This window comes from Paramormyrops kingsleyae, chromosome 15 (genome assembly GCF_048594095.1).
Source record: "Paramormyrops kingsleyae isolate MSU_618 chromosome 15, PKINGS_0.4, whole genome shotgun sequence".
Lineage (NCBI taxonomy): Eukaryota > Metazoa > Chordata > Actinopteri > Osteoglossiformes > Mormyridae > Paramormyrops > Paramormyrops kingsleyae.
Window position 1 is genome coordinate 16673850 of NC_132811.1, and position 25217 is coordinate 16699066.

Below are 25217 nucleotides of genomic sequence, written 5' to 3' on the forward strand. Positions count from 1 at the left end.
TTACATAACTAAACATTTGCAAATCAACAAGTGAAGAATGATCAGACATTGGCAAGGAGAAAGTGGAAAACAACTTTCATTCAGAATTTTGGAGCTCAGGATCATAATGACAATGACATTATTATATCTACGTAGTTTGACTTTCATGGTTAAAACAATGCAGGTTGTACTTGTCATTTTAGTGGCACTGACTAATTCATTGTCCTTTTGTGAAATGAGTTAATTGTTTTGGGTAATTTACAGCCTTATGCAGCAAAACAATAGTGTTGTGCTATATGCATGGACTCCTCTGAGAAATGCTCTTATAGTTGTGAGAATGTTAAGTATGTTTCATGATATGTGCCAAAGCGATCAAGAAAATCTGCAATAGAAACCCTCTGGTAAAATAGTTGAGGGATATGGCTGAGAACGTTGACAACCCAGCTTCTGATGTTGGGTGGGGATCACAACCCATGACATCCCTAGCAGCTCCCTTCTGGTGATAGATATTCGACAGAAAGGTAGGTACCTTCACAGGAAGGTATTTTATATGGGTACAATTCACCTCACATCCAAGTACACATGCATTTTAAGGCACTTATTTTGATCACATTAATGCCTGGAGTGTAGATTTCTTTGTGAATTATTTGTTGTTGTAGGCTGTATAATGAAATTAGAGTTTATACACTTTGAAGTAGAATATCTAACTTCATTGGCTGTGCAGTGTTTCATATTTCTGTATTAAAAACAAATAATATCTTAACTAGGTACCAGTGCTTCCGAAGACTTGTGGATGATTGTGTTGATTCAGTTTGTGTTTTCAAAATTAACATACAGTATTATAATTACTGTTCACTCACTTTGGACAAAAAAAATCTGCCAACCAATGAAATTTATGAGAAAGTTTTTGGGTATCCTATCCCAGATGTGGTTACATCATAAAAACATTATAAAGGTATCAGACCCAAACCCTCTCCTTTTTCTGCACCTGCTTGTCCTGTTCAGGGTCAGGGAGGGTCCAAAGCCTATCCTGAAATCTAGGGGCACGAGGCAGGAACAACCCAGGCTGGTGTGCCAACCATTACAGGGCACATTTACTCCCCCATGTCATCCCCAGCAATGCAAACTCCACAGAGCGATGTCAGGGATTCCACTGCTGCTCCAAGAGATGTGAGGCGACAGGGACCCCAGAAGTCAAGGGAAATTCATGACGTGCAGAGACACTTAGGAATTCCTATCATGCACACTTATGCAGATAAACATCTGTTTGTTTCAATCATATAGCACCATTCATGGAATTTTCATTTACTGTTCTGATGAATAAAAATGTGTTGTGAACATTTTACTGGTGTCTGATTATTACATTGCTCAACCGATGGTAGTACTGTGCATTTTTGGTTTAGTTTAAGAACGATTTCCCCCTAATGCGCTGATAGCTGTCGGGCACATTTTTTATAATGCCTACAGTACTCATTTGACTGGTATTTGTTTTCGCACACCAGTGTCATCGTTGCTGTTGATTCCGGAAAAGCGGAAGAGTAGGAACAACTCCACTCATCCGATCACCATTTGGAACTGCGCGTTAAAGTAGTCTTCTGTTGTTCTAAGAGCTTGGCAAAGCAAAGCAAATATGTGTTTGCCAATGTAGGATAAGATCGTTGTTTAGGAATGCATAGGAACTGGCTGCCTATTAATCTTAACATTTAAAGTAACACGAAAGGTTTTTGAATCTGCTTCTTCTCCGCAGATTTGTCTCCCGATCTCATACTTGATATTATATTTTTCTTCTTATTATTGTTTATTTGAAAAATCGTCTGGAGAATGAAAGTTAAGAAGATGACGTGTTTTAAAAGTGTACTGTTAGTATTACTGTTCTTGGCAGTCTACTGGACAATGTTTCAGTTGGCTAGATATTTTGAGTGCAGATTCAAAAGCATTATTTCACTGACACTGTGTTTGGTCTTACTTTGGATTACAGCAAAAGTTCTGCTTATTTTTGTGTGATGCTGATTGTTACAGAATTCATAGTAGCCTATATTAATGTTATGCCAATCGGTCCCATAATGTGTGTCAACCAACCCCGTGTTGGGGCTGGTTGGTACAAGTGCACAACATGTTTATAACTGAATAAACTATTTACAGTAACCGTTTTCTGTAATGTAATGAGTCTGATTTTTAGCTGAGATCTTAAGCATTAATATGCATGTAGCTTGGTTATTATAATGTAATATATGTCTGAGATAAATAGTACTTAATGGAAATTGTGCCAACCAGCTTGGTCTCCCCTACACCTGGACACTGCCAATCGTCGACCGTATTTAGGACCATTTGGCTCACTTTCCAGTCTAGATAAAATGCCAATTTTAAAACAAAACCATTTATGTTTTGTGTAAATATATTAATGACTATTTTCGTCATCGTATACATACAATTCGTAATAGTGATAGTATGGCATAGGCATTCAAAGGAGAGATCTGTCAGAGATTACATTTAGGTGGTGGATGTAACAGGCGGTATTTCTCCCTGTGAGTTACGAGCCAGCGCTGCCACACGCGGGGAAACGCCGCCGCTCTGGGCGGGCAGCACTTTGTGCATAACGCTAGATTTAGCTTTTTACGGATGTCGTATTCGGCCATAATGGATTGTGAAAACAGCACTGCATTACACTGCCGGGATCCATTAATCAAAACCTCTTTCTGATAAGACAACACTTACGAACATTAACAGAACCGAACACGTCACACAAGATGGAGTCTTGTGTTTTATTACTAAGTTGCATTTGTACATGGTACATGTGGCATTTAATATTTTAATTTAAAAATATTAGAACAACGCGAAAATAAATGAAATACTATACAGTTGTAACTATATAGCCTAAAGGGAAAGAGAAAGTTGGCACAATGGTTGTTAAAAGTAGCTACAGTAAGCAAATGATTACTTGTTTGAATCCCGGGTAGGATTACACATTTGATTATGGCGCATAAAAATAGCTTCATTAACACATTTATCAGCGGCAGCATAAGCAAGTTCTTGTTTTTTTCCGGGCCCGTGGGTCCGGCGCTGTAGCTTTGAAAGGGTTAAAGTGAATGGGCTGAAGCCGCAGCAGAAGAAAGACGAAAAACGCCAATCAGCTTCGCGATGCCCGTCGGCTTATTTGGAAGTGAGCGCATTAGGCGGCGGTTTCAGCAAAACTCCTCGGCCGTCAGCGGAGGCGACCGTCGGAAATATCAGCACTTTATACCAGTTATTCTGAGGTGCCTATTCTGATACAGGGTATCGACGTTTAAAGCGACGCGGAAATGGCGCTTACTCAGTATGCGAGGTAAGCTGTTTTAGGGAGATGATCGTTATTTTGTAAAAAGTAAAAAAAAAACAAAAACATATCATCACTGTCCTCGTAGCGGAGTTTTGTGCAGCGCGAATTCAGCGCGTTTAACAGGATAACGAAAGTAGGCTACAGGGCAGCATGTCGGGGCTGAAGGCGAACATGTTTCACTTATAAATGAGGTGATATCAAAATAAACACCTGCATTTACGCGCACGGACGAATTCCTTTTATACAACATGATCTCAATTTCATGTAATTGTTGCTGTAAAATCCCCAATTACATTTTGAATAAAGTTAGCGTATTCATCCGGCGGTAAACGCGTAAGAAGGGACCCGGTGTGAGCTGTGAGTTTTCTTTCTGCTCTCACAGCCTTTACTCTTGTATAAGTGTCCCGGGAGCGATCGGTCCCGGTGGGGGCAGAGGCGCTGGGCTGTCACTGCGCTTCGGGCTGTCACTGCGCTTCGGGCCGTCACTGTAATGGCGATTAATCGCTCTGCTAAGGTTTGGCGGCGCGCTCGAAGTCCACCCTGTCTCTCCAAACGCTTATGAAATCAGCTTGATAGAGTTTGGTGATTCGACTGCTCTACCGGCTGAATCTGTCATAAATGAGCAGAGAAATCGGTGGAATATAAACTTTCGCCTCGTTCTGGTTGATGAGACGTGCAGTCGTGTTGTATAACTGATAATTAGCTTAAATTACTGAAAGATGTGTGCCGTGCTTTTTAAGACAGTTCACCACTGCGGCTATACAACGGAGGTCTGCTAAATGAACTTTATAACCATGAAAAGTTTATTTAAATAAAACCTCTCGCAAACAAAACTTCAGGGTTACGTAATATATTGCAGCGCAGTGAGTTGGGTCGCTGTAGCCTGATTTCAGACTCGACTCATGCGTGCGATTTGAAAGAAAAACAAGGGGAATCACCGATCTTTGGGGGATTTGATTTTTTTTAATTGCTCCTTTAAATGCATTGCCTCCATTTTCATACAAATGGTTTACAGTATTATAACGTACATAATTATATCAGGATGCTTCTTTAAGTTGTCAGCCTGGTATTTTGTGCTCCTTTTCCAACCATCGGACGTACCTGTTGACTTGCACGGCTGCAGCAGACGGAGGTGAAACAGGCGGTATAACTGACTTGTTCTTTCTCCCCCGAATAGCAATGCGTATATTTCAGTCACCGTATCTAGTTGAGGTAGATCTGTGCTATTTTTCAGCGTTTCTTGCGAAGGGCCCGACTCTCTTAGCAGTTGGAGTGAGAAGGCAGTCTATTTAGTATATTTAAGTTAAATGGAGAATCGACTACAGTAAATATCTTAAATATAGAGAGCAGGTTATGGTCTGAAAAAAAAAACTGCTATTACAGAATTACTCTGCAACTAAGAATGCAAAATAAACAATAAAGCTTTAAGAAGAAATGGTGAGACAAAATCAACATGGAGCTGGTAGGCGTCTCATGTGTTTTATTGAGGCTCGGTGAATTCCCTTAAGTTTCCCCGCCAGTATAATTCTGGTTTATTAATTCAAAACAATTTTACACTTTAAGGCAAATCTACCTTGTCTGAAAATCGATCACAATGAAACACTAAAAATTCTGATTTTCGAAAATATCCGTTTTAAATGTAAATATTTTAAATAACTAAATACCCACATTTCGGTTATTCCACATTCAGAGTGCAACTTTAGGTACCTGCCTGTTTGATTGATTTATACATTGTCAAGTAATATTAACTATTTAATACATTTGACAGATGTCGGATATTGTATAGCCTAATTCATACATAATTTATGAATGTTGTTTAGGTAGCCTGCTTTAAAAATAAATTGTAGTGGTTACACACTTAAACTTGTGACTACAGTGACCGTAACGTGAAAAGTATTTGCAGTCTTTATGTAACATATTTGGAATTTGTATATGTGAAACAAATGGTTTAATAAATTGAAATCATACCTGCATGAAACATACTATTTTATTTGGATACGCTGTACCAAAAGTTATTGTTTTCAAGTACAAGAAATGTGGCTTTTGTTGTACCGCCTGATGACATTGCGCGCTCTGCATCGCGTTAGGTAGCTTGATCAGGAGCGCATTGGAATTGATAAGTAATAAGTAAAGAGGTTGAAAGGAGTGTTAACATCCTCTGAAGAAGTATTTTGAGAAATGGACGCAAGCTTCAGAGAGCATTTACAAAAATCTCAGTTTGGGGGGGGGGGGGGGGGGGGTTGAAAATGCAGAGTAGTGAGGGATAAAGGCGAAAACACAGACTTATCTCAGTTATTACAGAAAAAGGAAGCAGTGTGAACGTAGTTCAGACCTTTTGTCCTGTTATTTATGGTTTTCACATAAGAACCACAGAGACACGCTGTACCTTGTTCCGTTGTTTTTCACGCATGTGCTATGGTTTGTGTTTCTCGGGGAAAGCCCATCTATAAAGGTTAGCTTCAGTTAATATATCAGCTAAGCTATACATCAGCAATTATCATGCAACCAATTTATTTCATAAAAAGCAATCTGTTCCCCTTTAACACATAAAATCAAGAACTAGTGGACCATGTTTGATTGAGAGTACAAAGCTGGTGTTTGTTGTCCCAAAGACTGGTTATATTTAATTTTTTTTTATTCTCTTGGGGAAATTTTGAGTGATCAGTCACTTCTTCCTGGATCATTGTTTTTGACCTTTTCCTTCTTTGTGTAAATACACAGTGGAAAGTCATGCTGCATTTTACTTATTTGAGTTATATATTTGAGTTATATATTTGACCCAGGTCAATAAAAAAATAATCATATATATGTGTATGTATGTATGTGTGTGTGTGTGTGTGTGTGTGTATGTGTATATCTCAATAAATGCTCTATTGTGTGATTATTCAGTTGTAACCTAGAGCCCCCTGGTGACAAAATAATGAATAATGGGCAGGAAAATGGGAACTAATGGGCTGAGGTCTCCCAGCCAGCTACTGCTAAGTCATGTTTCTGGGACACCAGGGCACTTCTGTTCTGCTCATTTGAATCATGCTCACTGCTCCTCAACAGAGGAGAGCAACCAACACCAACGCACTGGGTTTGTATGTCCCAGTTTCACCTACAGCTGAATCCCTACAGAATGATGTCAGGGGGTCATTCTGGAGCATGATTCAGAGAAGCCCTTGGTGCTCGCTTCTTGGCAGGAGGTGGTCAGCTCGAGGGGAAGGAAGACCGTAACGATAACAGAGCAAACTTACGATCAACCATTGAGATATGATTGATGTGATTGTTACTTGCTGCCCTTGAATGGTTTAACTTCAGATTACATGCTTCAAATGGAAAATCCAGCAGTCGTTTGCATTGTACAGAGAAGCATAAAAACAAAATATAACTGTTTTAATATGACCTTTCTGTTATGTGTTTATGCACATCAGTGAATGAATTTAAAGCTCTGCTTAACCCAGTCCTGCCCTGCAGCAGAACGTGAGAAAATGTGCGTTGATGCAGATGTTTTGTATGCTTACACCAGTTGACCACGTGGATCTAATTTTTTCAAATATATAATTGAAATGATTAGGTATTTAATACTAAATTGATTTTTAGTAACTGATTTGGCACATTTTATCTAATGAGAGTTGGCATGTACACAGTATCGACAAAATTATTGGGACACCTGGCCATTACACCTACAATGGAATGTGTCTGGGAATTTTTGCCCATTCATTCTAAAGAGCTTTTGTGAGGTCATGCCCTGCTGTTCGATGTGAAGGCCTGGCTCGCAGTCTACGATTTAGTTTATCACAGGGTGTTCAATGGGATTGAAATCAGGGCTCTGTGCAGGTCAGAGAAGTTCTTCCACAACAAACTCACTCAACCATATCTTTATGGACCTTGCTTTGTGCACTGGGGTACGGTCATGCAGGAACAGACAAGGACCTTCCCCAGACTGTTCCCACAAAGCTGAAAGCATAGAATTGTCCAAAATGTCTTGGTATGCTGAAGTGATCTAAGGCCCCCCCCCCCAGCCCCTGAAAAGCAACCCCATACCATCATCCCTCCTCCAGCCAACTTTACAGTTGGCACAATGCAGTCAGACAGGTAATTTTCTCCAGGCAACCGGCAAACCCAGACTCATCCATCAAACTGCCAGAGAAGCGTGATTCATCACTCCACAGAATTTTTCCCACTGCTCCAGAATCCAATGGTAGCGTGTTTTACACCACTCCATCCGATCCTTAGCATTGCACTTGGTGATGGGAGGCTTGCATGCAGCTGCTCGGCCATGGAAGCCCATTCAATGAAATTTGTGGTGCATAGTATTTGCGGTGGGGTTAATGCCAGAGTAACTCTGCAGGTATTGAGTCAACAGACTATTGGCAACTTTTACGCACTATATGCCTCAGCACCCAGAGATCCCACTCTGTTACATTACATGGTCTGCCACTTCATGGCTGAGTTTCTGTTGCTCCTAAACTCTTCCACTTTGCAATAATACTACTTACAGTTGACCGTGGAATATCTAGCAGGGAAGAAATTTTACAAACTGACTTACTGCAAAGGTGGCATCCTATGACAGCACTGCACTTGAATTCACTGAGCTCTTCAGAAGGACCCATTCTTTCAGAAATGTTTGTAAACCTGACTGCATGGCTGAGTGCTTGATTTTATACACCTGTGGCAATGAGTCTGAATGAAACACCTAAATTCAATGATGAGAGGTGTGCCCCAATACTGTCGTCCATATAGTGTATTTTGGCGGAATGTTATATGTAATATTCACTGTGCTTATCTGTTTCATTTGGATCCTTAGGCATTTGGGGGTTTAGCAAAGTTTATAAGAATGTACCATCAGGTGGATATAAAAACCTAATAAAGGGTGTAACAATTAATCAATTCTAAAAGATACATTGATTTCTTAAGGCCACAATATGATTTAATTGACAAATATCAATTCATATCATTAAACCAAAACAGAAAACAAATCAGTGAAAACAAAAAATCTTTCACAAAGTAATCTAGAGGCTCACCTTAGCAGAGAGTAGAGACCAGTACATTACAGTACAATGTGTATAGTTTAGTACATCTATGTTCCTTCTTATCTAGAGAGTAAGCTATACATATCCAGAAACAGTCTTTTGTTGTTAAAGTACAAATACAAGACAGAATGTTTCTTGTGCAGACTTTTTTTGTGTTTTTGGATCATGTATAGTTTTTCAACATATTCTGTTGTCAAAATGAAAAATTAAACATAAATCTTCTTGAATTCAAATTAATTCCACTAAAAAGCTTATATTTCACTGTATTGAAAATATTGATCATGCATTACTGAATAGAATTGTATTGTATTGTGGTAACATTTAAAATATTGCCAGATATCGAATTGCTGCCTTGCAGAATTGAAATTGAATTGTATCATGGCAAATCATACGATTTACACTCTTAATATAATGAGCTTGATAAACAGCATTTTGTATTGATGTTGGAAGCCTTGGGTAGATGTTTTGGGATTTGAAAAAGCTTGCAGTACAATCGATATAAAGAGAGCAGATTTGTAAGCACTTGACGCCTTTTTAAGTGATTATAATAACAGTTTTGGCCACGAACATTTGCATTGTTCCTGCATTTTCCTTGTATTGGTTGGCTGTAGGTTTGCAGATCAAGTTGCTTCACTTTAATTTTATATTTAGGCCTACATGCTAAGTTCCACTGAGCATCACTGGAAAACCACTGCCTGTGAATGAGTTTGCCAGCAGGAAGACGCAGCTATGAGACTGGCGATCTAGGAAATCACAGTAACGTGCTTAGTCACAGGGCGTTTCATCTCATTAGCGCATTTTAATTTGCTGTTGGGTTACGCTGGAGCTCTCATCTGGGAAAAGTAGCTGAGCAGCAAAGCCCCCCTTTTGACCCAAGTGAGGATGACGCACCGCTCTCTTTCTTATTGGCCAGGGTCTGAACATCACGGCTAGTTGCGATGGAACTGGGCCAGCAACTCTGCAGAAAGATGAGGACCCGGAGGAGCGACATCAATGGGCCGACGACTTCAAGAGGCCTGGAAATACATTTCTACTTACTAGACAAACTTCCCCTGGAATACTCCAAGGTCTGTTATTCCGCTGAAGACCTGTGTGTTGAGGCGGCTAAGAAATGTGGTAAGTCACTTTCTCGTGGTCTACAGCTTTTCGAAACAAAACACACACAAAATGTTTATTTGAGAACTTTTATTTGAGAACATGGGCAGTTTGGCATCAAATCAAACTGGGAAATCTCGGAATTGCATAAATTGATACTGTTAGACTTGTGGCACAGGTGTGTAAAACTTATGCTGAAGAATTGGTGCTGAGATGAGTGAGTGTGGCTGGAGGTGGAGACAACATGACTGTTGACATGAGACAGATTTCCTTCTGTCTCGTGGCTGGAGAGCGGCTAGGAATGAAGGCGAGCCACTTCTGAGTTATTCGAGCAAAATCTCCATATCAAAGAGTAAGCCAGAGGTAGAAGATTTTCAACCATCTATGAGATTCAGAGATGCTTTGGATAGTGTGAGCCTGTCATATGATAAATCTCTTCAGATTGTTTTTTTTCCACAAAAAGGAGAAGTGAAATTTGCGTTGCCAGGCTGTCAGTCGACGTTAAATTTGCCAGCGACTTTATTGTAGTGGGGGGTGTGGTGTTCACTTCCACAGACTGGCAGCTGCCTAGAAACTGATGTGCCATACAGATATAAATACTCTACTGTCTGGTGGACCCCCCCTGCCCCCCCCCCCCCCCCCCCACCTGTCCAGGTATTTCTCCTTTGTGTCACAACCTATTTGCCCTGTATGATGAGATCAGAAACGTGTGGCACCCTCCCAATCATGAGTTTGAAGTCGACGAGGGAACCTCACTGAAGCTGCACTACCGTATGAGGTAAGCTGGGGGGGGGGGGGCTGGGGGGGGGGGGCAAAACATCAAACTCCCTCATTGGGTGATAAACACGTCAAACATGAAATATGTGAAAATTATGACTGTGGTCTCATTGTGACAGTACACGGAAAAGGCAACCACAGTAAAATAAGATGTAAATGTGACTATTATTGAGAGTATATCGAACATCAGGTGTTACATGATGAGGTTGACATTGTGGTCCCACCCTACCCCCCAGCTATAAACTGGCAATGACAATTAAACTGCTGGAGCTTATTCAAAGCGTGTCACCGCTGGTATGTTTCCTCAAGCTTGTGTGCGTGTGTATCGTTGACGTGCCATTGTGAGTCGCGCTGACGAGCTAATCCCCGTCAATGTCATATCACACTGCATATTTTCCCCGAAGGGTGGGTCTGCTGCCCCGCCGGTAGCTCCGCTGCTTATCATGTGACTTTTACTCTGGTCCTGCCCTTGTGTTCGACGGTTTTCTTCAGCAGTTCCAAGGTGTGGTTCGTGCCATTAAACATTTGCATGTGGGTGTGTCTGTCCACCTGACTGCCTCCACCGGTAGGAGACGCCTGTACTGAAAACAGATGCCTTTTCTCCCCTGAACCATAAAGCAAAATTCTGACATGTGGCACAGTCCTTTGTGGATTTCCACTGATCGTTTAAAAACACACCTGTGTCACTCATTGACCGGATGTACGTGTATCACAGCCACAACAAAACCTGAGTGCGTTGCAGCACTCTGTTATCATCTCTAAAGGCTTTGCAGCATCAAAGCACCGACTTCCAGATTCAAGAGTGACTTCTTACCCCAAACTGCAGGCATCACTTCAATATTACTAAACTCTGCACCTGAGGTGAATAGTGTCTAAGTGTCACTCGTCTTGCAGATCTAACCATCTAGTGTGTTTGCATGTTTTTATTATTGCACATTGTTCTTCCTTGTACTGGGTGTGGCTGAACGAGTGAGCATTCCAGTGCACTTGTTGCACTTGGCCAGTAAAACAATGTGAATTTAGGGCAGAGGATAAATGCAAGGCTTAAATGTGAGCCTGTTAATTGATTTGTAATCAAGTTCAAGAAATGCTGTGCTGGATGCTGGCGTCGCCTTCTGCAAGGAGCTCGTCATGTTTACCCTCTTCCAAAAGAGGTCTGAGGACACTCTTATACCACAGTTGCATGGTAGGGGACAGGTGCATGAGAGGACAGGGTGGACAGCAGTGCAATACAGGGCAAGATGGCGCAGGACAGCAGTGCAGTGCAGGACAGACAGCAGTGCAATGCAGGACAAGATGGTGAAGGACAGCAGTGCAGTGCAGGACATGACAGTGGAGGACAGACAGCAGTGCAATACAGGACAAGATGGTGCAGGACAGCAGTGCAGTGGAAGACAGACAGCAGTGCAATACAGGACAAGATGGTGCAGGACAGCAGTGCAGTGCAGGACAGACAGCAGTGCAATGCAGGACAAGATGGTGAAGGACAGCAGTGCAGTGCAGGGCATGACAATGCAGGACAAGATGGTGCAGGACAGACAGCAGTGCAGTGCAGGACATGACAGTACAGGACAGAAAGCAGTGCAGTGCAGGACATGACAGTGGAGGACAGACAGCAGTGCAATGCAGGACATTTTGGTGCAGGACAGCAGTGCAGTGCAGGACAGACAGCAGTGCAGTGCAGGACAAGACGGTGTCATAAGAATAAGTAAACTAAATAATTTGCCCCATGGATCAAAGACTCGTCAGGGTAGATGATCATCCTCTTCGATGGGTTTAGATAGAGCTTATTGGAGATTGTGAATGAATCCAACTTACAGCAGGAGTGGTCTCCTCTTGTCTTTATGGAACTGCTGGAATGAGGTGCAGGTCACTTCTCTGTTCATGGAGAAACGTGGTAAGGGACAGGAAATCTTTGTGAGGCCTGTGATGTCCTGTGTGTTTCAGCTCTAAGAGGAGGGTCACAGAGGATACAGATGAACTTCTGGCCACTGATAGCTGGGGTCCTTAACTCCTCTTGGGCCAGTCTGCCTGCACTGTTTCGATCCAGTACGGTATCGTTGGGGGTTTTGGGACTCGGCCCCAATGACAATTGGATTGTTGGGATTTGCACAGCTAAACACGCATGTTAATTTTTATCCAAACGTGTACAAGGATGAACAAGTTCATCTCTATAAGTATGTGGGAGGCATTGAGTTGTAAGCTTCAGAAGGAACGCATTGATCCCCCGCAGGCCCTGCTCTGTCATCAGTGTAGGGTCGGTCGCACGTCTGAGGGTCGGTCTGATCTGGCGTGCATTTTCTTTTTTATGATTTTATGATGCTGAACTTCCTGTTTATGGTGTCTGTAGCACACAGTGGAACTAAAAACGACGTTTGGCTCCGCGTGTACAAAGTCACAGCTATGCAGACAAGTCAAGTTATGCGCTTTCATGTCCCGGGGATCCACATCTTGCATGCCTCTCACCTGAAAAGCCGTGCTGTGCTGTTGTACAAGCGAGATGTAGCCCCTGCTTGACCCCGACGAGCAACGGCCTCATTCTGGTCGCTCTCGTCTATTTTCCAGGTTCTACTTTTGCAACTGGCACGGCACAAACGACAGCGAGACCCTGGTGTGGAGGCACTCTCTCAGCAAGCAGAGGAGCCCCGGAGGAACGCCGCTGCTCGATGCTGCTTCGCTGGAGTACCTGTTTGCACAGGTGAATGCAGGAGACGGGAAGGCAGTTTGAAGCACCGTGCTGAAACACGCTGTGGCCCATAATCACAGGGATTTTGTACCGATATGCCTTTTCTAGGGCCAGTATGACTTCCTGAAAGGCCTGGTGCCGGTGCGGAGCCCCAGTAGCGACGCAGATGCTCACGACATCGAGAACGAGTGCCTTGGCATGGCGGTGCTGGCGATCTCGCACCGCGCCCTCAGTCAGGACCTGCCGCAGTCGGGGAAGGTGGGAGACGCCAGGTGGGTGGCTATTCCGTTGCTGGGCAACATGCATTTTCCATTTGTCAAAAATTGTATTGGAATAATTACAATGATTCTTAATGTACAAGTGCCATCTATCCTCAGCTATAAGAAGCACATCCCAGAGAGCCTCAACAAGTCCATCAAGCAGCGCAATATCCTCACCCGCGTCCGCATCAATGACGTATTCAAGAACTTCCTCAATGAGTTCAACACCAAGACCATCCTGGACAGCAGTGTGACCGCGCACGACCTGAAGATCAAGTACCTGGCCACGCTGGAGACGCTGACCGTCGGCTTTGGCTGTGAGGTTTACGAGACCCACGGGCTGCACATCTCTGCCGAGAGCGAGAAGTGTCTCCAGGACGGAGTGCCTCTGGGGTACGAGGTGAAGGTTTCTGGAAACTTGGGAATCATGTGGCGAAGGAAGCCAACCAAGGTAAGACTCTGTGGATTGAGGTGTGAAGGTATTAGTCTGTTTTCAATAAATTAAACATCTAGCTAAATTTAATTTGCCTACGTTAAATGTTAACACAGGTTAAGACGTTAATTTTTTTTCCCTCCTTAAATACACAGAGCATACAGACAGCCAAAGGAAAAAGGAAATTAAAGAACAAGGGACTGGACAGACAACTGAAAAATGAGGAAAATGACAGTGATGGCTGGATTTTGTTTTCGGACTTCCATGAGATAACGCACATCGTCATCAAGGAGGGGGCCCTCACTGTCTACAAACAGGAAAACAAAAAGATGGTAAATTTTTGGGCAGATCGTTGGCTGTGGATTCCCAGAATCCCCTTCTCCACATGCACTCTGGGTTCCTTCTGGCCCCACTTACTCGGTTGTTGTTGTTATGAATTCTTGATTTTTGGCCTTCATCTGTTTTACGTAACTTTGCAGTTGGAGGCCGCTGCAGTTTAAGATCGCCGTGCTTGGTAGGGCAGCGTGCTTCTCGTGCTGTTTTCAGATGGCTGGGCTCGTAAACAGCGCGGACGAGCACACACATGTCGCATGCTAGATCGTGAGCTGAGATAATGGGAGGTGTGGCTGGCTGCCAGCAGGCGCTTTGCAGTCACGGTGCTGCCCGTCAAAACAGAGCGGTCATTGTGTCCTGACGCTGGCAGTGGTTTTGCAGGCTGTGGCGCAGTGACGACTGCTCCTGTCCAACCCTCTCCCCTCCCCCCAGGAGCTCCAGATGGTCTCTAGGGACGAGGCGCGGGCCCTGGCAGCCCTGGTGGATGGCTATTTCCGTCTGACTGTGGATGCCCATCACTACCTGTGCACGGATGTGGCGCCGTCCTCCGTGGTGAGGAACCTGCAGAATGGCTGCCATGGCCCCATCAGGTAACAGCATGGTGACCACGCTTCTACTGGCCTCTTCTCCATCAAGGGCCACATCAAAGGAGTTTGTAATGATTAGCATGTAGCAATTCTGACCCAGTGCCACCCCGTCCCTCTGTTTTCCATGGCCTTAATCTACCCGCTCCTCCAGCACGGAGTATGCCGTCCACAAGCTGCGGCAGGAAGGCAACCAGGAGGGCATGTATCTCATGCGCTGGAGCTGCACTAGCTACGACCACATCCTCATGACGGTCATCTGCGTCGAGGTAAAGTCTCTGCCTGAGAGGCCTCGTGGCGAAGCTCCGCTCGCCCCATGTGCTCGCCGCTCTATCCAGAGACATGTGCCATACCTCGTTGCAAATTACATGCAAAAAATTGACTGTGAATATACAAATAGGTGGGACTGGGTGCACACAATTTTTCAAGGAGGAAAAAGTCAGGTGGGGCTTTAGTGTTAAATGTTAGATCATTAATGTAGTGGTGTACAGTGGCCCAGGATGATCTTCCACCAGCTCCGTAGTGCAACACAAGTCGGTTATATGTTCTTGGACTCATGCAAATCACAAAAGGTTGTATATGAGACAACTACACGCGAGTAAGTGGAGGTGAATGTGTTGCATGCACAACATTATACATATACACATACATTACATTTAGAAAAGATTTGTGAATATGGTTGTGAATATCGTGAGTCGGGTCAGCCTTGGTCAGTTGCTATCCTTTGCTTTCCCCCTACCCCCCCAGGCTGACCCGGTCATGTCCAGGAATGGACGGCAGTACAAGAACTTTCAGATTGAGGTGGGGAAGCAGGGCTACGGGCTGTGCGGGACTGACGCCATGTGGCCTACCCTCCCGGAGCTCATGGAGCACCTGGCGCTACAGTGCCTACGGACCGACGACATCAGCTTCCAGCTGAAGAGGTGCTCCCCCCCCCAGCCCCGAGGTATGTGCCGGGACTGTACCCCCCAACCCCGAGTGCTGGCAGCTCTGGGAAGGTTCCCAAAACCATACACCGCTCTCAGACCAATTCCCGGCAAGTAGTTCCCAGCAAGTTGTTTCCATCCAGTCAAAAACTACCCAGTGAAATGCACAAAATATCAGTGTGGGAAAGAGAGAAACGCAAACAGATTCAAAGAGGCCATTCGAATGACGACATCCCAGAAGGTTAGAGTGGCGGGTAATGGGCGTTGCTGGGGGAAACCGTTATGCACCACGTTCAGAAGTCCTGCGGTATCTCCCCTTATGGGTCACATTTCAAAGAGAGTACACTCTCCCTGATAAGAGTGACTAATCTGACCTTTCTGTTGTTGCGTTTACAGTGAAAGGCAACAACACAAAACTGCTGTAGTTAGTGCTCTAGTGCAATGCAGTCCAACTGCTGACTGTATTGGTTTTGGGTAGAAGTTGTGCTTGTTTCAATGAATCCTTTCCAGAAAACTCTAGACTATTTTTTATGAGCTGTAGGCCTCGTCGGCGTGACAATTTGCTTTAGTGATCTTGTTCTGTTGCTGCTACCCACTTTGCATCCGCTGTCCTCTGAAAACCCTCACGTTTAGAGGTGGGAGGGGAGCGGGGGTGGGGGGGGTTTGCACGGGGGTGGGGGGGGGGAGCACGGGGGGGGGGGGGAGGGGGCGGTTCCTATTTTCAGTGTTTGTTTACCTTACTCAGCTCCTCATGTTGACCACATGTCACCCGAACGGGCCGCTAAAGGCGACGCGCATATTCTGCATCCTTCCTCTCTGCTCATGGGCACTCTGCACAGGAGTGTGAGGTGTGTGCGGGGGAGTCGGAGCTGCTTCACTAGGGTCCTGCCCCCTGACCTTTATATTGTTTATGTGTGCCGCGTTGCGGGCCAGATATTTTCACACACTGCCGTGTCGCAGGCACTCCGACACCCCCCCCCCCGAGCCCCACTCCTCATACGCCCATCCTGTCAGCACCAGTGCTAGCAGGAAGCATGTGTAGTAAATGCGGTTTCCCTCCAGCTCACAACTCATATCTGTTTGCCTCAGAGACGGGGCTTGTGAAACGATCCCGTACCTGCGATAGAAGCCAGGAAGTTTACGCACTTGTTTGCTTACATTAGCATTCCCCCGTTAAAATGCACCTTTTTCTGCTGTGGTGTCGGGGATCAGCTCCGAAAATACCCCTGATTTTTCATTGTCTGCTGTTGTGCTGACATGTCGCGTTTCAGGGCTTCCGAGTCTTAGTGACTAGGAAGGTTTTTTTTTTTTTTTTTAATCACAGAACAATGTGGCTTTTAAAAAAATCGCTCACTTGTAACCAATGTTTACATGCAATATCAAAACTGAAAACAAATCAGATTTTACATAGTATCACTTCATGCGAATTGTACACATGCTGATTTTGTTGATGCATGTTTGTTGATGGTACTTGATCCTTATATTGTTATAAGTTAAACCTACTATTTATTTTTTTTCCAGAAATCTCCAACCTATTGGTGATGACTAGGAACAGAGTTCATGACTCTCCGCCCCACTTAGAAGTCAGTCAGCTGAGCTTTCACCGGATCCTCAAAGAGGAGATCGTTCAGGTACTATGCTGTGCATGATCTTCTGCTGCGGCCCTTTGCAAGGGTGCGGAAGGCTTAACTCCCCCCCCCCCCCCCCCATCACACCTGCTAGGGAGAGCATCTGGGCCGAGGGACGAGGACAAACATCTACATGGGCCTCCTGAAGAGGAAACTCGATGAAGATGAGATCGATGTCGGCGGCTACTCCTCCCAGGAGGTGAAGGTGGTCCTGAAGGTGCTGGGGTCTGGTCACAGAGACATCTCCCTGGTGAGCTTTCCTCTCCCAGAATCCATCAGTGTACCCCCTCCGCCTCCATGTCCCCTAACGCTAAGCTTCCCTGTCCACAGGCCTTCTTTGAGGCAGCCAGCATGATGCAACAGGTCTCCCACAAACACATCGTCCTGCTGCACGGCATCTGTGTGAGAGACCTGGAGAGTAAGTGAGATCTGAGGGCTTTCTCCATGCCAAACCCCATGATTGGTCTCCTGTTTTATTTTTTGTTATTTTTAACTGTTACAGATCTTTACCATACATACCCTAATATTTCCTCACTCAAGATCTTGGTAGCGCCTGTAGAAATCCAGGCTAGCTCTGTGTGTGCCGAGTTTTTGCGGTGGATGTTCTGGTTCCGCAGCGTTTTCCTTTCAGTTTGTAGGATGGACTTTCCCTATTTTGATGTGTCTGTGCTCTCGCTTCACATGCAGACATCATAGTGGAGGAGTTTGTGCAGCTAGGGCCCCTGGACCTCTTCATGCGGAAGCACCGCAGCCACCTAGCCACGCCGTGGAAGTTCCAGGTGGCCAAGCAGCTGGCCAGCGCGCTCAGCTACCTGGTGAGAGGACTCGATGCACACATGATGGGGTGCTGGGGGGTATTTGCCTCTTGTCATCCCTCCCCAGTTGAAATATTCAACATGGCACAGTTTGAAAACTTTTTGGAAAGAATCAAGTCAGGCTTCTGATTGTTGGATTTGTTCTCCGTGATTCTGGATCTCTCTCCTTCTAGGAGGACAAAAAGCTGGTCCATGGTTATGTCTGCACCAAGAACGTTCTGCTGGCTCGGGATGGCCTGGAAAGCAAGGGTGGACCTTTTGTCAAGCTCAGCGACCCGGGCATCCCTGTCACCGTGCTCACCAGAGAAGGTCTCGTGGACTTTTTCAACATTCCGCGTTCAGGACATTTCAGTACTGTTTCATGCAGGAAGAAGTTGAAGGACATCCCATATCTGAGAACTTGTGTAACTAGAACCACCAATAGAGGTCTCAAGCAAGATTCTGGTCATTGGTAGACTTTAAGAGATCAAGGAGATATGTGGGCAGCATGGTGACCAAGGTCCATGTTGGGTTCTTGCAGAGTGTGTGGACCGAATCCCCTGGATTGCCCCGGAGTGCATGAGGAACCCGACAGACCTGAGTGTGGCAGCAGACAAGTGGGGCTTTGGAACCACCCTGTGGGAGATCTGCTATGACGGCGAGGTGCCACTGAAGGACAAGAAGCTCACCGAGGTTTGAAAGGCCGCATCTCAACGCGTCCTGCTAGGAGACGGGCGCGATGGCCCAAGTTTGTGAGGTTGCATGTTTGTTCAGACTTCAACCGCGCAGGCACAGCTGGTGCCGTTGGCATGGTAACCAGAGCAATAGCATAGCTACTAGCACACTGGTGGTGATCGTGGACGCTTTGCGCTATGGGCTAGACAGTGCATGCGATCATGCAGTGACCTTCAGGGGTGGAAGGTGTCAATCTCTGCTGCATGTTCACCTCAGAAGTTCAGCTCCATTAACATTCAATGTGCTTAGATCTTACAAGCTGGCCAACTGTGGATTAATTATTAAACTAACAGTGAGTCATGGCAAATACTTGGAATGTAAAAGGAATTTTTCCAAGATCTCCTTTCAGGAGGTTTGTGGACCTTCCTGAGTACTGTAAACAATAGCTGTTCCTGTTTATGCCAACATGGAAATCTAAAGAAGGGAGGGGGGAGCGTCCTGTGATGAATTCCCTCATGACTGCCCCCGCCTCCTCTGGCAGAAGGAACGCTTCTACACGGCTGAGTGCTCTCTGGCTACACCCAACTGCAAGGAGCTGGCCGAGCTCATGATACACTGCATGAACTACGACCCCCGCAAGAGGCCCTTCTTCAGAGCCATCGTGAGGGACATCGAGATGCTCGAGGAGCAGAGTGAGGGGAAATTCTCTTTTTCAATGTATCTCCACTATAGAAATGGCAGTATTAGTTTCCCCAAGGCTGGTCTCTGCTACTGAAAGTTACTGTTGTTTCCTACCGTTTCCCCTTGTCACTATTCTCAATACCCCACCTTGTGACTGTCAGGAGTACTGCAGTTATTAAAAATTATATCTACCAAAACAAGCAGAACAGCAACAGCCTAAACCGCTGTGCATGTTTAACTGTTTGTTTTTATATTCCACATTTTATGGAGGAAACTTGTTACTTTAAGTGAAAATGAATAAACACGTTAATGCTAGTTGGATCTTACAGCTGCATGTTCCAGCTCCTTAGCCGCTATGCTAACTGCTAAGTGTTGATCTTCATGCGGACATGCTGTCGTATCATGCAGACCCACTAATCCAGCCAGTACCGACTCTGGAGGTGGACCCCACCGTCTTCGAGAGGAGGTTCCTGAAGAAGATCCGAGATCTGGGCGAGGTAATTTCTATTTTACTTCGTGCCACAGAAAGCGATGAGCGACAAAGCTTAGGTTCGGTCTCTTGAACGGCTGACTGCAGGGCCACTTCGGCAAGGTGGAGCTGTGCATGTACGACCCCCAGAGCGACCGCACCGGCGAGCTGGTGGCTGTCAAGTCCCTGAAGCCAGAGACCACGGAGGAGCAGAGCTGCAATCTGCAGCGCGAGGTTGACATTCTCAAGGAGCTCTACCATGAGAACATCGTCAAGTACAAGGGCATCTGCAGCGAGCAGGGTTGGTAGCTACAGCTACAGCTACAGCTACAGGAGGAAGGCACACACACACCCCCACTCACACGGACTTCCCCGTGTCACTTCCTGTTTAGGAGGGCTGTCCATCAAACTCATCATGGAGTACCTCCCTGCCGGTAGCCTCAAGGAGTACCTGCCTCGGAGGAAGGCGCAGACGGACCTGCAGCAGCTGCTAACGTATGCAGTGCAGATATGCAAGGTATGTGGGCCGTGTTTGTGCTGCCGGGCGTCCCCGGGTGCCACGGGTCACATGAGAACACAGCGCCATGCAAGGAAAGAAGCCAGCAGCCATGCTGTGTGCATTAAAAAAGAATTTAACAAATAATTATTCAGTACAGCTAACTCATTTGCACAGCTGTCACACTAAATTAAGTACCGGTAGTTAAACACCAGAGGGCAGAAGTTCCTTGATCATCGCCCCAACAGAGGGGCGTGAGTGAGCTGCTTTTCCTTTAGGCTTAATGTGGTGTTTCCCACTAGGGAATGGATTATCTGGGATCCCGGAACTACATCCACAGGGACCTGGCCGCCCGGAACGTGCTGGTGGAGAATGAGCACAACGTCAAGATCGGGGACTTCGGCCTGACTAAGACCATCAAGGACGGGGAGGGCTACTACACGGTCAAGGATGACCTGGATAGCCCCGTCTTCTGGTGAGAGTCATCGCTAACGGTACCCAGCCTTAAAATCGTTATGCGAATCTACTGATGGAGGTTCGGCTGAATCGCACTAAGAGCCCTCGTGGATTATGTGCGATCTTTGGCATCCCGTACCTGCAAGGTCTATCTGGGACGCCGATTTTTACCAGCCCCGACAATTTATCCACAAGAGCCTGCAAATCTCACAGCACCCCCTGGTGTTCATGATGGAGCCTCCAGAAATATACCGCCACCAACAAGACCCCCTCAGTGCCCCATGTTGTATCTGTGGCCTCGTGTCCCTGGTGCCAAAATCAAGGCGGCGGCAGCTGCATCACGTTTTGGGCCTGACCCTTCCTCTTCCCGCTCTCCCCAGGTACGCCCCAGAATGTCTGGTCCACTGCAAGTTCTACCGCGCATCGGACGTGTGGTCCTTCGGTGTCACCTTGTATGAGCTGCTCACCTACTGCGAGAACTGCTCCAGCCCCATGGTGGTATGCTGCCCCTGTCGTCCCTGACCCGAACGCAATGGCGGGGGGAGGGAAGGGCTTGCGGTTTCTTTCAACCCATTTTGCGATGATTCTGCTCCAAATGTCAGACTGGTGAGGCACAGGGGGGCGGGTGGGGCTGCTCTGTTCAGGCGGCAGATGGTCCTGGTCACGGCCGAGGGTGACGGGTGACTCAGCCAAAGAGTGTGTCTGGTTGTACTTGTGCCTGACGGAGAGACACGCCCCCTTCCCCAGAGCCACATCTCCCCTTAAAGATAGCTACCACCAGTATGATTCCCAGAACCCCCTCCCCCATTTCTTGGCTGTTCTGATGCTTAGATGCCCTGTCCTCATGGGTTTCAGATGTTCCTGAAGATGATTGGTCCAACCCATGGTCAGATGACCGTCACCAGGCTAGTGAGGGTGTTGGAAGAGGGGAAGAGATTGCCGTGCCCCCCCGGCTGCCCAGAAACGGTACAGCGGGGGAATTCGCCATAGGGGAATTAAAGGAGGAGGTGGGAATGCCATCCCGCACTTGCCTGATCCCTCTCTCTTCTTTGGCCAGGTCTACACCCAGATGAGGAGGTGCTGGGATAATTGCCCGGAGCAGCGGGTCACTTTCAGGGAGCTGATCGAGGTTTTTCAGCCGCTGGCGGACAGGCAATAAAAAGACAGCGGAGCCTCATTAAGCTCTAAAGGGGACTGAACTCTGCACAGCGACAGACTCCTCGCTCCTTTTTAAATAACCACGTCTTCGTAAATAGAGCAGCTTCTACGGGATTTGCTGCCAATGGCATTAAGGCTCGCGACAGTGTGGACGAAGCAGCCCTTCCAGACAGACATGCTATTTGAAACTGCTCACATTGCATTCAGCTGCATATATCGGTGACCACCCATGGACACAAGATGGCAGCAAATCCCACCAATTCACAGAAGGGAAAAACAAACACTCACCTCAAGCCCCCAGACTCGCAAATCCAAATTAAAACTAAAAGGCAGGGCGCAGGTGATTATGGGTCCAAAGTTTGTGCCGGTCTTATCCGGGAGATTGGGAACATTCCGCCGTGTACAGAACGTTGTGAGCGATGAAACTGGGATGATCAGGACTTACCAGGAGCAGCAGCGGGGCGGCGGCGATGGTGCTGATGATGTGAGATGCAGGACGGCGGCCAGCAGAGCTGAGAAGCTGAGGAGGGACTACAGGCTGCATTAAAGGGCACCACGAGTGGGAGAGCCGAGGGAGACGCACGCCGGGGAGAGCCGAGGGAGACGCACGCCGGCGAGAAAAGCACGACACCAGGAAACGTGACTGCGACTCCATTTCCGCCATTTTTATTCCAGAACGTAAAAGAAAAATGCCTCTCCGTTTGAGAGAGGAAAATAAATTTCGACAAGGAAGATGGTGATCAGCTGGGCAAAAAATAAAATAAAATGTACATAAATACACATTTAATCCAATTAAATAAAAGTAATCAAAATGAAAAGCACTATTAAACATTGATTTGTGAATATGCATGCTAAAATTACAATTTGCCTAAAAATAGCTTATTCACAGTAAAGCAATATCAACCTATTCTGGATATAAAATATTGCAAAATCTAAATGGTCAGAAAACCTAGATAAACTTCAAACGAATGGCTTGCGAAATCTGTGATTTCATTTTCATGTACAAAGTCACAGAGCTGTGCTCTTCCCTACACTAAAGGCATCAAGACATTCCTCATCTCCGAAAGTTTCAATATTGCAAAGCTTCAGTAGGGAAAACAGAAAAACTAATGTAGTGATTGAAGGCTTAGACTCCATATTTACAAGCTATATTGATCCTGTGAGGAACCAAAACACCTTTCATTTCTTAACAAGGGCTGCCCCCCCCACTCTTCCACCACCACCATAACCTGTAAGGGTTCAGGGAGGAGAGCTTGTTTACAATCAATACGAGTTATACACCTGATTGGCAACATGCAAGAGAGGCACCACAATGACAGCAGGGGGCGCCCTTCTGCCACAACACTGGGTTTTAAAGAGGGTCCGAGGGCTTTTCGAAATGGTTTGTCGGCCAGCGAACAACGGCAGGGCCGCCCCTTAGGACCCGGGGGGCAGAGAATTACCCTGATACCCCACTGAGTGGGCTCTGGACTGAACAATGCTAAATTTGACAGGAGGTAAAATATTCTTAGTAAAATGCCTGTGGGATGATGTCACTGTGACAGTGGGGTAAACCCCTTGACAGCAAGCAGAATGCCACGAAGGGAAGCGGGCCTGCCCCCACTGATCCAGGATCAGCACCACGGCCGGCACTGTTTATCTTACTGTCTCAGAATGAAAACAAACCAGGGAGGAGGCCCCAGTCTGGTCCTGGAAGGGGGTTGGGGGTGTCGAGGCCGCTGTGGGTAACAGCTGTCATGGGGAGACTGGATTTAAAACACAGATCACCTGAACGGCAGAAATACCGGCCTCCTAAAAAGTCCTGAAGAACCAGCAGACGGCAGTTTGCACGTCAGCCAGGGAAACAAATAGCTTTATTCCATCGTTATATTATAAAGGTTATTAGAAAGAGAGCTGCAGGTTCAGAGCTGCCTTTGTGAAGGCAAATGAGCAGCTGGGTGCTTGAAACCCAACTGAACGCAACACACTGAACACGGTTGGGGGGGGGGGGGCGCTGACAAATCGCTTTCCGACGGTAACCGCATGCCAGCACTGCTTGGTAATGACATCACCGCTCCCGCATCCAGCAGATAGGCTGTTTCCCCATAGGCCAGTCCCCAAGGTTAGGGGTGTGGCCTTACTGCCAGCTGCAGAAGGGGCGGGGCTAGAGGTCACACCTCAGCTAGGCCTGGAACAACACGGCCTGAGCGTAGTAGCCGGCAAGGGCTTCCTGCGTGGAAGACGCCAGACCTAGGCCACGTCAGATTCCAAGAGACATTCAGGGGCTTAGAAAAATTCAAAATCATGTAACATCCCCATAATGAGGGATAAACAGCACCTATCTCAGACCTCCAGTATTGAATCCCTGTAATTCTAAACTGAAAATGCACTCCACGGAGGCAGGAGGGGAGAAAAGTAATTAATTCACGAAGCTTAAGACTCCAGAGCGACAGGCGGGTTAATACAGAACGACGTCACGCGGCAGCGAACATTATTGCGTTTAAGACATGGCCGTCGGATTGCTAGGAAGCTTCTGCCCTTAAGGATTACGAGCCGGGGGCCCCTGTGCTTTCGGTGGCAGACAGAAGCAGTCCTACAAATGGCTATAGTCACTCCTACGGTTAAAGGTAGTGGCAAGAAGATAACGTAAGCGAACGCGGAGTGCGTCGAGAGGCCGTGATGGTGCGTAATGGCATGAGTCAGTTAGAAAAACGACAAAGGGGTGGGGGATGTGGGGGGGGGGGGTGGTTAAAACTACATCACCTTTTCAAAGATTATGGATAAAAAGGGCTTTTTTCTCACACTGAGAAAAGACGGATTTATACAGATATAAGTTACAACACACAAGCCCACAGAGAGGTCTTGGAATATGCAAATACAAAAAGAGTCTCATACATTACAAAGATGTACGTCCCTCCCCCGTGTAAACGAGAACCATTTAAACATCGAGCGATAAGCGAGAGGGGCTGGAAGTTAAGGCATGGACGGGACGCGGGGGCTGCGCGGGGGGGGGGGGGGGCATACCGAGAGCACGGAGGACGAGAGCACGGGTGTCGGGGTAGGGGGCTTAAATCCTCTTCTTCTTGAAGTATTCTGTGTACTGGCTCTGGGTGTGCTGGCCTGCGTACGCCCCCTCCCCTGCCACGTCCTGGGGGGCCGGCAGGGGGTACTCTCGCTTCTGCCCTCGCGCAGGATTCTGGAGTGGGCACAGAAAAGGGGGCAGATGGGTAAACACGTGTCCGCAGAGTAACTGGCACATTCCTTATAAGGAACGATGATATACAAATGGTAAATATTAAAAATAGAGATGACAAGATATAATTTTTTCTGGTCTGATCCCAATAGTAAAATTCTGAGTATGTCGATACAATACCAATGTGATATTTTTTCCCCTTTAGCAACTACTAATCATTAAATTAGATATTTGTATCAATATATTTCAATGAGCACGGTAAACATTCTGCATGCACTGTT

General features: G+C 46.3%; 2 protein-coding genes across 2 annotated transcripts in view; one reads left to right on the forward strand and one right to left on the reverse strand.

Moving 5' to 3' along the window:
- Positions 1-3074: 3074 nt before the first annotated feature.
- jak1 (Janus kinase 1) lies at positions 3075-22582 on the forward strand. The gene is made up of 24 exons (XM_072700129.1): positions 3075-3301; positions 9227-9429; positions 10063-10186; positions 12751-12883; positions 12980-13143; positions 13249-13582; positions 13720-13896; positions 14330-14487; positions 14636-14750; positions 15229-15427; positions 16929-17038; positions 17130-17285; positions 17366-17453; positions 17723-17850; positions 18024-18159; positions 18371-18522; positions 19046-19196; positions 19594-19682; positions 19763-19955; positions 20047-20171; positions 20453-20625; positions 20987-21104; positions 21462-21572; positions 21664-22582. The coding sequence occupies exons 2-24, from the start codon at positions 9252-9254 to the stop codon at positions 21763-21765; spliced, it is 3414 nt and encodes a 1137-aa protein (XP_072556230.1). The 5' UTR covers positions 3075-3301; positions 9227-9251; the 3' UTR covers positions 21766-22582.
- The window catches only part of raver2 (ribonucleoprotein, PTB-binding 2), a 30526-nt gene continuing 27717 nt past the window's right edge, over positions 22409-25217 (reverse strand). The window contains exon 16 of the mRNA XM_072700130.1: positions 22409-24939. Coding sequence (XP_072556231.1) covers positions 24811-24939 — 129 coding nt within the window. The 3' untranslated portion in view covers positions 22409-24810. The remainder of the gene's footprint in view (positions 24940-25217) is intronic.

Bases quoted from the DNA above. Each gene is read 5' to 3' on its own strand.
- jak1 (XM_072700129.1), top strand. From the start codon at position 9,252: ATGGAACTGGGCCAGCAACTCTGCAGAAAGATGAGGACCCGGAGGAGC. The intron at 17,039-17,129 runs GTACTATGCTGT...CACACCTGCTAG, and splicing joins TCAAAGAGGAGATCGTTCAG to GGAGAGCATCTGGGCCGAGG. The intron at 19,197-19,593 runs GTGAGGGGAAAT...CGTATCATGCAG, and splicing joins CGAGATGCTCGAGGAGCAGA to ACCCACTAATCCAGCCAGTA.